The 12,752-nt window shown below is 37.7% G+C and overlaps 1 protein-coding gene across 2 annotated transcripts in view; it reads right to left on the reverse strand.

Moving 5' to 3' along the window:
• Syx5 (syntaxin 5) overlaps positions 1-12,752 on the reverse strand; it is a 161,498-nt gene that overhangs the window by 53,927 nt on the left and 94,819 nt on the right. For both annotated transcript variants that reach the window (XM_067153582.2, XM_067153583.2), the window contains exon 5: positions 3,195-3,392. In XM_067153582.2, coding sequence (XP_067009683.1) covers positions 3,195-3,392 — 198 coding nt within the window. The remainder of the gene's footprint in view (positions 1-3,194; positions 3,393-12,752) is intronic.

A 12,752-nucleotide genomic window follows, 5' to 3' on the forward strand; every position in this document is an offset into this window, starting at 1 on the left:
AGAGTGGATGAGATTCCTTCCAGAGAACACTGGATTACGGATGGGGATTAAAGCAGACAACCTGAGGATACCATGCCTAGCCTTTGCAGACGATCTGACTTTATTGGCAAATGACATACAGGAGGCTACTACTCAGCTCCAAACACTGCACTCAATAGCGGCTAAAACGGGTCTTTTGATCAACATAGGAAAGACCGAGTTTGTTACTAACATCAAAGATGCCCCTGGAAAGATGAGAGTCAGTGATAATATCTACATCAAGAGAGTCAAAAGTGTAAAGTACCTTGGGGAATGGTTCTCAGAGGACCTCAGCGAAACAATGGCTCTTGAACACAGGAGACTCAAACTAGATAAGGCTTACCATCCTGTAGAAAGCTGTATGCTTCAAAAAATCTGTCGATGAATGTCAAACTAAGACACTACAATGCAGTAATCAGACCGTCAGTCCTCTATGCAGCAGAGTGTCTATATTTAACTAAGAAGACCCTACTAAGAGCCCTCGAGGTACAAGAAAGAAAGTTCCTGAGACGGATAGTGGGACCAAGAATTTTACCAGATGGAAGCCGATGGTATCAACCAAATCGTGAGCTATATAAACACCAAGAAAATCTCATAGATGCCATCAGAAGAAGGCGACTGGCTTTTTACGGACACCTATCCAGAATGGACTCAAATAGATTATCTCATAGGATCTTCAAGGCTGCTAACAAGGGCAAAGCTACTGGGTTCGTGTGGATGAAGCAAGTGGAGAAGGACCTTTCGGAACTCCACATAAATCAAAACGACATAGCTGATCGGAGTAACTATCATACAACTCTTAAAACTAAATCCTTTGTAACATCCCTCACAGAAATTACCCACAGACCAAAAGACGAGACCAGGAAATGGTCTGAGGAACGTAAGATTGAATTTAGCCGGAAAATGAAGGACTACTGGGCCATCAGGAAAGCTCGAGGTACCAACAAGAAAACAGCTGCCAAACCAGCCGCTAAGAACACCAATTGTGGCAAACAACGACGATGACTTCAAGAAACAGCTAAAACACAAGCACCGTGGTCCATAGATGGCCCTAACGAATTAAAAAAAAAATAAATAAATAAATAAATAAATAAATAAATAAATAAATAAATAAATAAATAAATAAAGGACCTTAATAACAATCAACATGAAAACTGCCTTAAATACATTTAAAATGGTTGACATGGGTTATATGACAAAACACAATACTATTTAAAGAAAGTCCTTGGATCCAGGTCACAGATAGCTGCAGTGCATTTGTACAATGTTGAACAGAGCTTTAAGATAATGTATAAAAACTTGAAGTTGCAGAATACTGTGAGGTTCTTATTTGTTACTGTGGAATAAAACACATGTTAAAATGTTCAAAAATGGGTAGTTGAATCGTCGATGGAGGGTAAAAATATGTATCAAACTTGACATTCTTGTAAAGTGCTGATGTTAAGACAATTTGCAGTTAAAACAATTAGCTGAGGAGTTGGGGGAACATCCTTTGTTGTTTTGTAACATCTGCTTTGTTGTTGAAGTAAAAGTTGAATGATTGCATGGCCTTGGTTGTTTGGCACAGTATCATAACACGTGGATGTTATCTTGTTCCTCGCTCTCGTTAACCTGCCACTAGAAAGGTAGGAAATGCATTATCTTAAAGCTCTGTTCAACACTGTACAAATGCACTGCAGTTATCTGTGATCTGGATCCAAGGACTTTCTTTAAATAGTGATGTGTTTTATGTCATATAAACCATGTTAACCATTTTCAATGTATTTAAGGCAGTTTTCATGTTAATCATTATTAAGATCCTTTGATTTATTTATTGTGAACTGATGATGATTCCAAGGGAATCTAAACTGGTTTTCACTCAATAAATGCTATGTATTATAGATATTGTATTGAATGGTGGAACATCCCTCAATTAATTCCTATTATATAAGTTATATGTCAATACAGAAATGAAAATCATAACTGATTACAGCAGGGAGCAATATCATGCTGAAACACACAGTGATCATCTCTGAACTAATCTACCGTAGACAACATGGAGCTGTTCCAAATATCCTTGTATACTGCTATCTTCAACTTTGTCTATAATATTATGAGAGGACGAAGTCCCTTTCATGAAAAGCACCCCACATCCACCAAATTACAATGTGGGCACTATACAAACTGGCACCTACTGTTTACCTGGCATTCGCCACACCCAAACCCTCCCATCTGACTGGCGCTCAGTATAAAAAAGATGAGTCTCCAGTCATCCAAGGACCAGTGGCGACACATTTTACAGCACTGAATGGGGTACTTAGCACCGACTGGCAAAATGTACATTTTATGAGCAGGTGCCTAAGCAATGAACCCCAGTCCTAGTATCACCCGGAGCGCAGTCACGGTGCAAGCTGCACAATTAGTGGCACTGCAGAATTCAAAAGTGACGGTAACACACGATATCACAAAGTTTTCCCATACCAGCCTAATTAATACTCTATGGCCCCTGTTGGTGAACACACATGACCTACCCAGCTGCAGGTTTGTTGTGATTGGTGTCTGTGTTTCCACTTAAAACTCACGTCCATGACAGTGAACTTGGGTAACTTGAGAAGGGTGGAAATGGACCTTGCTGACTACTTACTTGTGTGGCAACCAATAACTAATCCATGCTCAAAGTCACCAAGCTCCTTCGTTCCACGCATTTTGCAGTCTCTCGTTGCATTAAACAACATCTGAGTTCTCAGTCACCTTTTATAACATGAGTGGCAGTTGCAGGAATATTCTGGCTCTAGTTTATTTTTACAGGAAGATATCCAGATATTTTTGATCAGATTGTATGTATATGAAACAACAAATTTCTTCACAGAGTAACAAGTAACTTGTGCAGCTACTCTTCATTCTTATAACAGCCGAGAATTACTCTTCATATTCTTTCTTCAAGGGAAGAATAAAAATGCTAAGGGCTTTACGTCGCACCGACACAGATAGGTCTTATGGCGACGATGGGATAGGAAAGGCCTAGGAGTTGGAAGGAAGCGGCCGTGGCCTTAATTAAGGTACAGCCCCAGCATTTGCCTGGTGTGAAAATGGGAAACCACGGAAAACCATTTTCAGGGCTGCCGATAGTGGGATACGAACAGAATAAAAATGAGACCAACACCAATGAGAATATAAATCACAATATATGCACTTACCGTTTCATCATAGATCATAGCCTGACTTTGAGTAGCAGGAAGTAATGGACTGGATGCATCATCCATGTTGACAACAACTTGCTCTTCAGCTAATAGTACAGATCCCTGGCGATGGCCTGATATTGCAGAAGGAGGCAAGGATGAAGACAACTGACCCTGTGAGAACTGATCTCGTCGAGATTTTTGCTTCTTTAAGTTCTGTAACAATTTTTTTTTTCAATATTAAAATAAAAATACCAGATGAAACCAATTCAAGTTTTACCATCAGTAACATATACATTCTTGGACTATGAATTAACACCCTGAACAAATTACCAAATTTACTTGCATATATCTCACCATCACATATCATGCAGCCTAATTTTAGCATGGTATTGTGAGAGAAATGTAATTCCCACTTATATCTTGCATTTTTTTTTTTTTTAATATGATAAGGTACACTCTGCAGTATGCATGCCTGCTCTCAGCTCAAGGTTGATTTGTCTCCCATAAACCTCCCCTTATCTTAGTCACAGCAACTCTCTCCTTCTACTTGATAAAAGACAGGTAGGTAATTTCCAATCCTAGGATATTTTCTAATCTTAATGAGCTAGAGGAAATGTGACACTGTCAAACTGGTTACAGTTTCAGTGCACCAGTATACAACAGGTATGAGATGTAAGGTATAAGATCCGAGTCTACAGTGTAATACAATACTGTAATTTTCTTTCCAACATGACTTCACTTATGGGCGAGTTATGGAGAAGCGTTGAAGTTTTATAATTTGAGTGATTTAATTTTTGTGAGAAACACTGTAATTGTACCATAGGCCAAGAATTTAACGTGAAGGAGTTTAATGTATGCTACTGGTGAAAACAGGAAGGTGCTCCTGAAAACAACAACAAATTAAGAAAAGCGCTCTGGGAGCCAAAAAGTGGAAAGTTTCCTCAGGTACAAAATGAACTGCTTCAACAGATGAAATGATTACATAATGGATTTGGTGTCTCACACAAAATGCTAGAATTTAAAGCATGTGGAATTAGTGACAAAGCAGGTTATTACCCGTGAGGCTGGGAAGCCCGATTCATGAAGCTTATACAACTAAGAATAGAATCCTGAGATATATGCAAATAAATATGGTACTTGGTATTTTAAAAATGTTATACTGGTCCAAAGATTCCATTTTTGTTGATAATAAACTCCAACTGATGGTCCCAGATAACATAAAAATCATGAACCATATTTCGTATGAATCAGAGCAAGGTGCTTGTGCATGTGTGGTGATGAACTACTGAGGATGCAGGAAGCATAAGTATGAAATCCCTACTACCCTCAAAACTAGAACTGGAAATTCATTCATCAACACTATCATCTCCATATTAACATTAATAACCTTTCTTTTCCTGTGAAAATATATATTTCTAACATTTTCATTATTCAGAAAAGACTCTCCATTAACAAAAATGGACTTAAAGATTTATCTTGGATGAAATAATTAATGATGAGGTAAGTTCAAAAAGTAGGATATCTGTTACACATGAATATCATTACCTTTCAAAACAGGAAGTTTCTTATTTCAAGCAAAAGTAAGGAACAAGTAACATATCAAATTGGATGAGGATATCTTTGTGCTGGTCTACACTGCTTTGTTCGCTGGCAGGACTGAGTAGCACTGTTGTTCAAAAATACAGTAAACTCTTGATAACTCAGGTTCAGGTAATCTGATTTGTAAGTTATTCACGTAATCTAAAAAGATTAAAAATTAAAAATATAAAAAATAGATGTATTGGAGTATAAACTACAGTAATTTTCCTGATTCTGAAATAGTATTTCTCTCAACTGAGCTGTTAAGAAAGGTACCTTCTAGAACAGCAGTAAATCCTCCATCATGTGACAAGGATTCCAAATCCATGGTTATCAGTCTACCCTCTGAGATAAAATTGAACATTTCTGAATTAATAATGTTATTTGCTTTACATCCCACTCACTACTTCTACAGTTTTTAGAGATGGTGAGGTGCTGGAATTTAGTTCCGGAGTTCTTTTACGTGCCAGTAAATCTACCGACATGAGGCTGATGTATTTGAGCACCTTCAAATACCAATGGACTGAGCCAGGATCGAACCAGTTGGGGAGAGAAGGCCAGCGCCTCAACCACCTGAGCCAGTCAGCCCGGCAAACATTTCTGTTAACTAATCTATTTGGTATTCATTTTTATCTTGTTAATGTCAGAAAAATAGAAAAAGATTTTTTAATAAAGAAAAACTGAAAAATAATCAATAATTTGAGAGGGGAAAGTTGAATGTGAAGTTTAAAGTTAAAAATTTCATTGTTCCGTATTGAAGAATATTACAGTTAAAATTGAAATAACTGATAAAGAGATTCAACCTATTCAATACAAAAGAATAAGAAATGTAGTGAATTACATTTAATAATAAGTAGAAGTGGTACCGGTTTCGACCCTAGTCCAGGTCATCCTTTATCTCCTTTTCCTATGCATTGTTTTTCATGTTTTAATCGGCTGATGATGACCTGGACTAGGGTCGAAACCGGTACCACTTCTACTTATTAAAAAAGAATGTAATTCACTATATTTCTTATTCTTTTGTATTGAATAGGTTGAATCTCTTTATCAATTATTTCAATTTTAACTGAATGTGAAGTTGTCAGAAGATTATGGAATGCGAGTACAAACTGTCCACAATTTTAAGGAAAGCAGGAGAAATTTGAGCAGAACATTGACAATGGTGGGCCTTTAAAATGTGATTTTAAAAAGCATACATATAAAAATTAAACAACAAACTTCAACAATGTTTCGACAAAAAACAGCACAGATCACTTTATCACTGGTACATTACACTGAAAGTAAACTTATTCCATACATTTTAATTAAATTGGATTCTTCTTTTTCTTTTATGATCGCATAGGATCACTTTAGTCAGTCCATCATTCAGGTCTCTTTGAAGGGATTGTTCGGGCTTTGCGGTCCTCCCAGTACTTCTTCAGATGCCCCGATCTTCGTGCCCTTTCCTCGGTTGAAGAGATGCGTAATACCAATAAAAAATGGTCCGTTATTGGACATTATAAATTTTCCAGCTAACTCATTCCTGGTTGCCAGCGTTTCGCCCTCGTGTGCTAGGCTGGGCTCATCAGTTGGTACCTAGCACACCTACCAAGACGCTGGCTAGTGCATACCATGGAGGCCACTGCATAGGCTAACTGTAGTCACCGGCAGTGCCAATGCACTATGAGAGACTTTGTCTCATTATCAAAAATTGATGCCTGCTTGGCCATCAGATGATATGGATGTTGATTCCCATTTATATTGATATTATAAATTTACTCATTCGGAACAAATATATCAGATTCCCCATGGGAATCAACATCTATATCATCTGATGGCCAAGCAGGCATCAATTTTTGATAATGAGACAAAATCTCTCACAGTGCATTGGCACTGCCGGTGACTACAATTAGCCTATGCAGTGGCCTCCATGGTATGCACTAGCCAGCGTCTTGGTAGGTGTGCTAGGTACCAACTGATGAGCCCAGCCTAGCACACGAGGGCGAAACGCTGGCAACCAGGAATGAGTTAGCTGGAAAATTTATAATGTCCAATAACGGACCATTTATATTGGTATTATAAATTTACTCATTCGGAACAAATATTTCAGATTCCCTATGGGAATCAACATCTGTATCATCTGATGGCCAAGCAGGCATCAATTTTTGATAATGAGACAAAGTCTCTCATAGTGCATTGGCTCTGCCAGTGGCTACAATTAGCCTATGCAGTGGCCTCCATGGTATTCACTAGCCAGCGTCTTGGTAGGTGTGCTAGGTACCAACTGATGAGCCCCGCCTAGCACACGAGGGCGAAACGCTGGCAACCAAGAATGAGTTAGCTGGAAATTTTATAATGTCCAATAACGGACCATTTATATTGGTATTATAAATTTACTCATTCAGAACAAATATTTCAGATTCCCTATGGGAATCAACATCTATATCATCTGATGGCCAAGCAGGCATCAATTTTTGATAATGAGACAAAGTCTCTCAGTAGTGCATTGGCACTGCCGGTGGCTACAACTAGCCTATGCAGTGGCCTCCATGGTATGCACTAGCCAGCGTCTTGGTAGGTGTGCTAGGTACCAACTGATGAGCCCAGCCTAGCACACGAGGGCAAAACGCTGGCAACCAGGAATGAGTTAGCTGGAAAATTTATAATGTCCAATAACGGACCATTTATATTGGTATTATAAATTTACTCATTCGGAACAAATATTTCAAATTCCCTATGGGAATCAACATCTATATCATGAAGAGATGCGTGTCGGTTTGTTTCGTGTAAGGGTAAAGCAGAGGTTTGTATTCTTGAGTTTTGTATTCAATATTATTCGTAGTGTCTTCTGTTGTAAGGCCTATTTCCTTCAGATCCTCTCTTATTTCTCTGATCCATTTGCATCCTGTTGTGGTATTTTTTGAGACGAGATTGTGTTGTACTAGTTGTTTCAGAAGTCTCGAATCCTGCATCCTCATGATATGTCTGAAGAATCCTAGTCTCCTTTTACACATTGTATCTGTAATGGGTTCTAGCTCTTTGTACATGACTTTGTTAGGTATTATCCGCCACTGTCCATCTTTCTGGTATTTTTTGTTGATGCAGGTTCTTCCAATCCTCCTTTCAATTTTCTTAAGTCTGTCAGTCTTTGATTGTATATTCAGGTGAAAAAGAGTTTCTGCTGCATATGTAGCTTCCGGTTTTATAACTGTGTTGTAGTGTTTTATTTTTGCATTTATTGATAGACATTTCTTTTTGTAGATATCCCATGTTAATTTTGTGCTTTAGCTAATTTATTTGCTCCTGTTTGGATTGAGAGTTTTTCATTTAGGTTATGTGTTTTACTTCTCAAAGATATTTAAATTGAGTTACTATTTTGATTTTATTACCATTTATGGTAACTTCTTTTAGTTGTGTTGGATTTTAGGGCATAATTTGTTTTTTCAAATGACATTTTGAGGACAATTTTATTTGCAATGTTTTGAAGTTCTGATATCTGGGTTTGTGCTTCTTTTATGTCCACTGCTAGTAATGCTAAATCGTCTGCAAAAACCAGGCAATATGTTTTGATTTTTCGGCCAATCTTTATTTTTGGAGGACATTTCCTAAACCATTACCTCATTACCATTTCTAGAGCACAATTAAATAATAGTGGTGAGAGCCCATCTCCCTGCCGTAGTCCAGTTTTAATTTCAAATGATTCTGATGTTTCACCCCCTAAACTTCACTTTTGATTTGGTGTTAGTGAGAGTCAATTTTATCAGGTTTATTAATTTCGGATGTAGTCCGAAGTGTCTTAAAATTTTAAACAGAGAATCTCTATGGATGCAATCATAAGCTTTCTTGAAATCTATAAATGTTATCACCATATCTCTGTTTCTTCTCCTGTTATAGTCCATTATCAACTTAAGACTCCTGATCTGATCAGGGCAGCTCCTCCAGGGTCTGAAACCTACTTGATATTCTCCTAGTTCTTTCTCAAGTTGTAAACTTATCCTATTAAGGATGATTATTGAAAAGATTTTGTATGTTATGTCTAGGAGAGAGCTTCATCTGTAGTTATTAGGGTCAGTTTTGTCTCCTTTTTTGTGCAGTGTGTGAATGAGGGCTGTTGTCCAGTATCCTGGTAGCTGTTCTTTAATCCAGATAGAGGCAAGTTGTTGGAGGGCAACTTTTGTTTATCTTCCTGCATATTTCTAGATTTCTGCAAAGGTCTGATCTTCTCCTGGTGCTTTGTAGTTTATTTAATTTATTCAGTGCTTGGTAAATTCCTTTATTGTGGGGAGAGTGATGTTCTCTGGTGGTGTTTTTATTGGGGTACATTCCTTACAATTTAGAAGCTTGATGAAATATTTAGCCAGAATTTCTGCTTTGTCTTTATTATTATGAGCCAGCTTACCATTTTCATCCTTCATCAGTAGGGTCGGGGGTTCATATTTTCGGAGCATTTTCTGAAGGTTTTATAGTAGTCCCTTGATTGAGTATTATTGAATTCTTCTTCAGTTAACTGCAGTGTGTCTATATGATGCTGTCTCTTTATTCTTCTTAAGACTTGGGTAGTTTCTTTTCTCTGTTTTACTAGATTTTGATAGGATATTTCTGATCTTTGGAACCGATGTAATAGCAATGCCCGATGTTTTTTCTCCACTGTTTCATCACATTTGCTGTTCCACCACTGGTGTTTTTTACATGGTTTAATTGGAGCCAGGTCTTCTGCAATCTGTTTAAGGTTGTGTACTAAGTCTTCAAGTTTATCTGTGATTTTTATTTTTTCAGTAGCTTTTTAGTAATTTTCATTGTTGATTAGCTGGGTAGGATCTATTTTTCTTATAGTTTTAGGGGCTTGCTTTTGTTGTGTCCTCTGGGGAGTGAGTTTAATTTAAATTTTAACTTCGTAGTGATCTGAACCTGTGTCTATTCCTTGGACGACTTTGGCGTTATAGATCTCTTTGTGGTGGTATTTGTCCATGCAGATGTGATCCAGTTGCCAATCTCCTTTAATGTAGTCAGGGTGATTTGAGATTAAGTTATGGTTTCTACACAGGCCGACTAGTCTCTCTCCATTTTTCGATGACGTCATGGTATTTTCTTTCTCTGCCTAGCTGTATATGGATAAGGAAGAAATTCCACTTGTCAATACTGTTTATTGTAAATGTAGACTTGCATTAGTACCAGTTTTGACTATTTGGTCATCATCAGCTGACAAATAATAATATTAGATCTATTAGGCATTGGTTACTTGTCTAAAAAGATGTCATCCATTAGCACATCCGGATGTCTAATGGGGATATGAGTTGGATGTTATTGTCATTTCATTTGTGATTCCGTGAGATTAAAATTATTATTGAGATTAAAATATGGTAGTAAAGAAACTTAACCTAAGCTTAAAACTAATTGTACGTGCACATTAAACACATTAAAAACACTGAAAACATGTATATGAAACACTTGTTGAATTTGAAAGTGCATGTCTTGCGTATTCCTTCTTCAGACTTCCTCGTTAGGGTCTTGTATGCCTATGTTTATGTTGATTGATTTTGAGCTCGTAAACAGTGGTGTAGGTTCTTGAGAATGTTCTATTTGACTAAAAATATCTTCATGTATGCTTGTAATAAAAACCCAAGTACCGGTAATTAAATGGTCCAATCTTGTGGATAGAGACAATATGTGGCTCCGCTGTAAGCGTGTTTTTAAATATATCCATATATATACAGATCTATCAAAAGAAACCAAGACTTCTTCATCCGCTTCTAACTTTTGAAAACACGCTTACAGCGAAGCAACATATTGTCTCTATCCACAAGGTTGGACCATTTAATTACTTGGGTTTTTATTACAAGCATACATGAAGACATCTTTTAGTCAAACAGAGCATTCTCAAGAACCTACACCACTGTTTACGAGCTCAAAATCAATCAACATAAACATAGGCGTACAAGACCCTAACGAGGAAGTCTGAAGAAGGAATACGCAAGACATGAACTTTCAAATTCAACAAGTGTTTTATATACATGTTTTCAGTGTTTTTGATGTGTTTAATGAGCACGTACAATTGAGGGGCTGACATGAGAAAGCACTTAAGTACAAAACTGCAATTTACAGGAGAAGCAAAAAACTGTTTCAAAGGTCTTGTTTGAATGATTTATTCAAAAAACTGTTTCAGAGCCTTTGTTTGAATAATTTATTCATTATAACTGTACCGGGTGGTACACCCCCACGCCGCTAATTCAAACTTTGCGCCAGTTGAAACTCCTCTACTGGAGGACGTCTGAACTTTATCTAATGTGTTAATTTTCAAGTTTCTCAGAAGATGTCACTACTTGGAAATTTTGAAGTTTCTGAACTGGGTCGTTTTCGATGTATTTTTGTTTTGCCTGTAGTAAGAAGTGTGGACATTCTCTTCCAGATGGCACTACTGAAGAACTACAATTGTGCACCCTAGTGCGAAGTGAAAGAACTATGTTTTGGGAGAAATTTTGAATTCATAAGTTTGTTCTTTGTTAAATTTCTTACAGTTATTCTTTAAGTTGGCAATATTAACCCTTTCTTTCTGCCAGTTTTGAAACCGTCCAATCATAATTTTCTGTAATTAATTTTCCACCAATAAGGTGTTTCTTCTTCATCTTGTGTAGGGGTTTTCGTCGTTAACCAATAAAATTTTTGTGGGAGGGTGTTCTCATTCCTGAAACGCCTCGAACTTTCCACGAGGGTATATAAACTGCTGATTTTCGGGTCTCCGTGCCACTTCAGTAACATCTATCAGTGCGTAAAGTACGTAGCAGGGGGCGGGAAGCACCTCTTTCTTCGGACGGCAGTTCAGCCACCAGGTAATGGCCGTTTAATAACTTCTTTTCTTGTCAGCTCAGCAGTTTAACTCTCGGGGCAGGTCCGAAGCCTTTCCACCATGTAACTTTTCCCCTAAAATGTAACGACACTCAGTATCAATTCTATCTTTTAAACTACATATTGGGATAGAGTGCTTAACCCTCTCGAGCTCCCACTCATATTGCATTGAGGTGAACTTATTTTCACAACCGTTTCTTCCTTATCGTAATGTAAATTGTTTCCTTCTAAAAGTCACCTCTTTAGTATGGGATTAGCCCTTGCAGTAACGGCCTAGTGCCAAGTAGGTTTTATATAAAGTGTATTAGGAGTGCAAGAACGCCTCCTCTCAAGTTGGTATTTTAGAGGCCATGTAATTTACCCGTTTTTTTTACTTAATAGGCCTCAGTAGGTTGGGTATTTTTACCCCTGTTTTCATGTCCTTGGAGGACAACTTGAACGTGGAGTTTGGTGTGGCCTTTGATAGGCTTAAATTTTGAGAGCGAGTTGCTCTTTCTTGAAAAGTGAGTTGTTGTATGCCTCGAGGAGGCTTTACCGTGTAAAGAGGAGCAAGTGCTCCTAGGCATGATTGGGGTCTTCTGCCCCTTTGTTGAATTCTGTATATCGTAAGGTTGGGCTTATAGCTCAAGAATTGTGTGTCTGGCTCTCGGAGCCCAAATCCTGTAATCACTGTAATTGTAGATTATCGAATTGTGTTTCGGCTACTGAGTACCTGTTTTATTTGTTATTTCTTAATCTTGAAAAGAAAATATAACCTTGTTAAATTTTATCTTAACTTTAATTTCGTATTTTGAGACCTGTTCACCCCCGCACCTTCTTTCACCTCTGCACATCCACAATACTACGTAACAAGTGGTAGCAGAGCGTGGTTGAATGGGTCTCAATTTAGCCCCTTTTGACGGCTAAACATTGCCTTATTTTCGAACTCTAACAATTTTCTCAGTTGCTGGAATTTTTTTGACTTTTCCGTTTGTTTTCAAAATTGATTTGTCATCATGTCGGGCCCTCGCGATGTTCTCCATCTTAACTATTTACGCAAGGAGGAGTTGATCTATGAATTAACTTTTAGAAACGTGCAATCTGGAGGCACGGTTGTGGTAGACACAAATAAGCTTAGAGAGTCCCTTGATTTGCCCATTTCCATCCCCACTTTGGGAGAGAAAGAAATTGACG

The sequence above is a fragment of the Anabrus simplex genome, chromosome 9, assembly GCF_040414725.1.
Source record: "Anabrus simplex isolate iqAnaSimp1 chromosome 9, ASM4041472v1, whole genome shotgun sequence".
Lineage (NCBI taxonomy): Eukaryota > Metazoa > Arthropoda > Insecta > Orthoptera > Tettigoniidae > Anabrus > Anabrus simplex.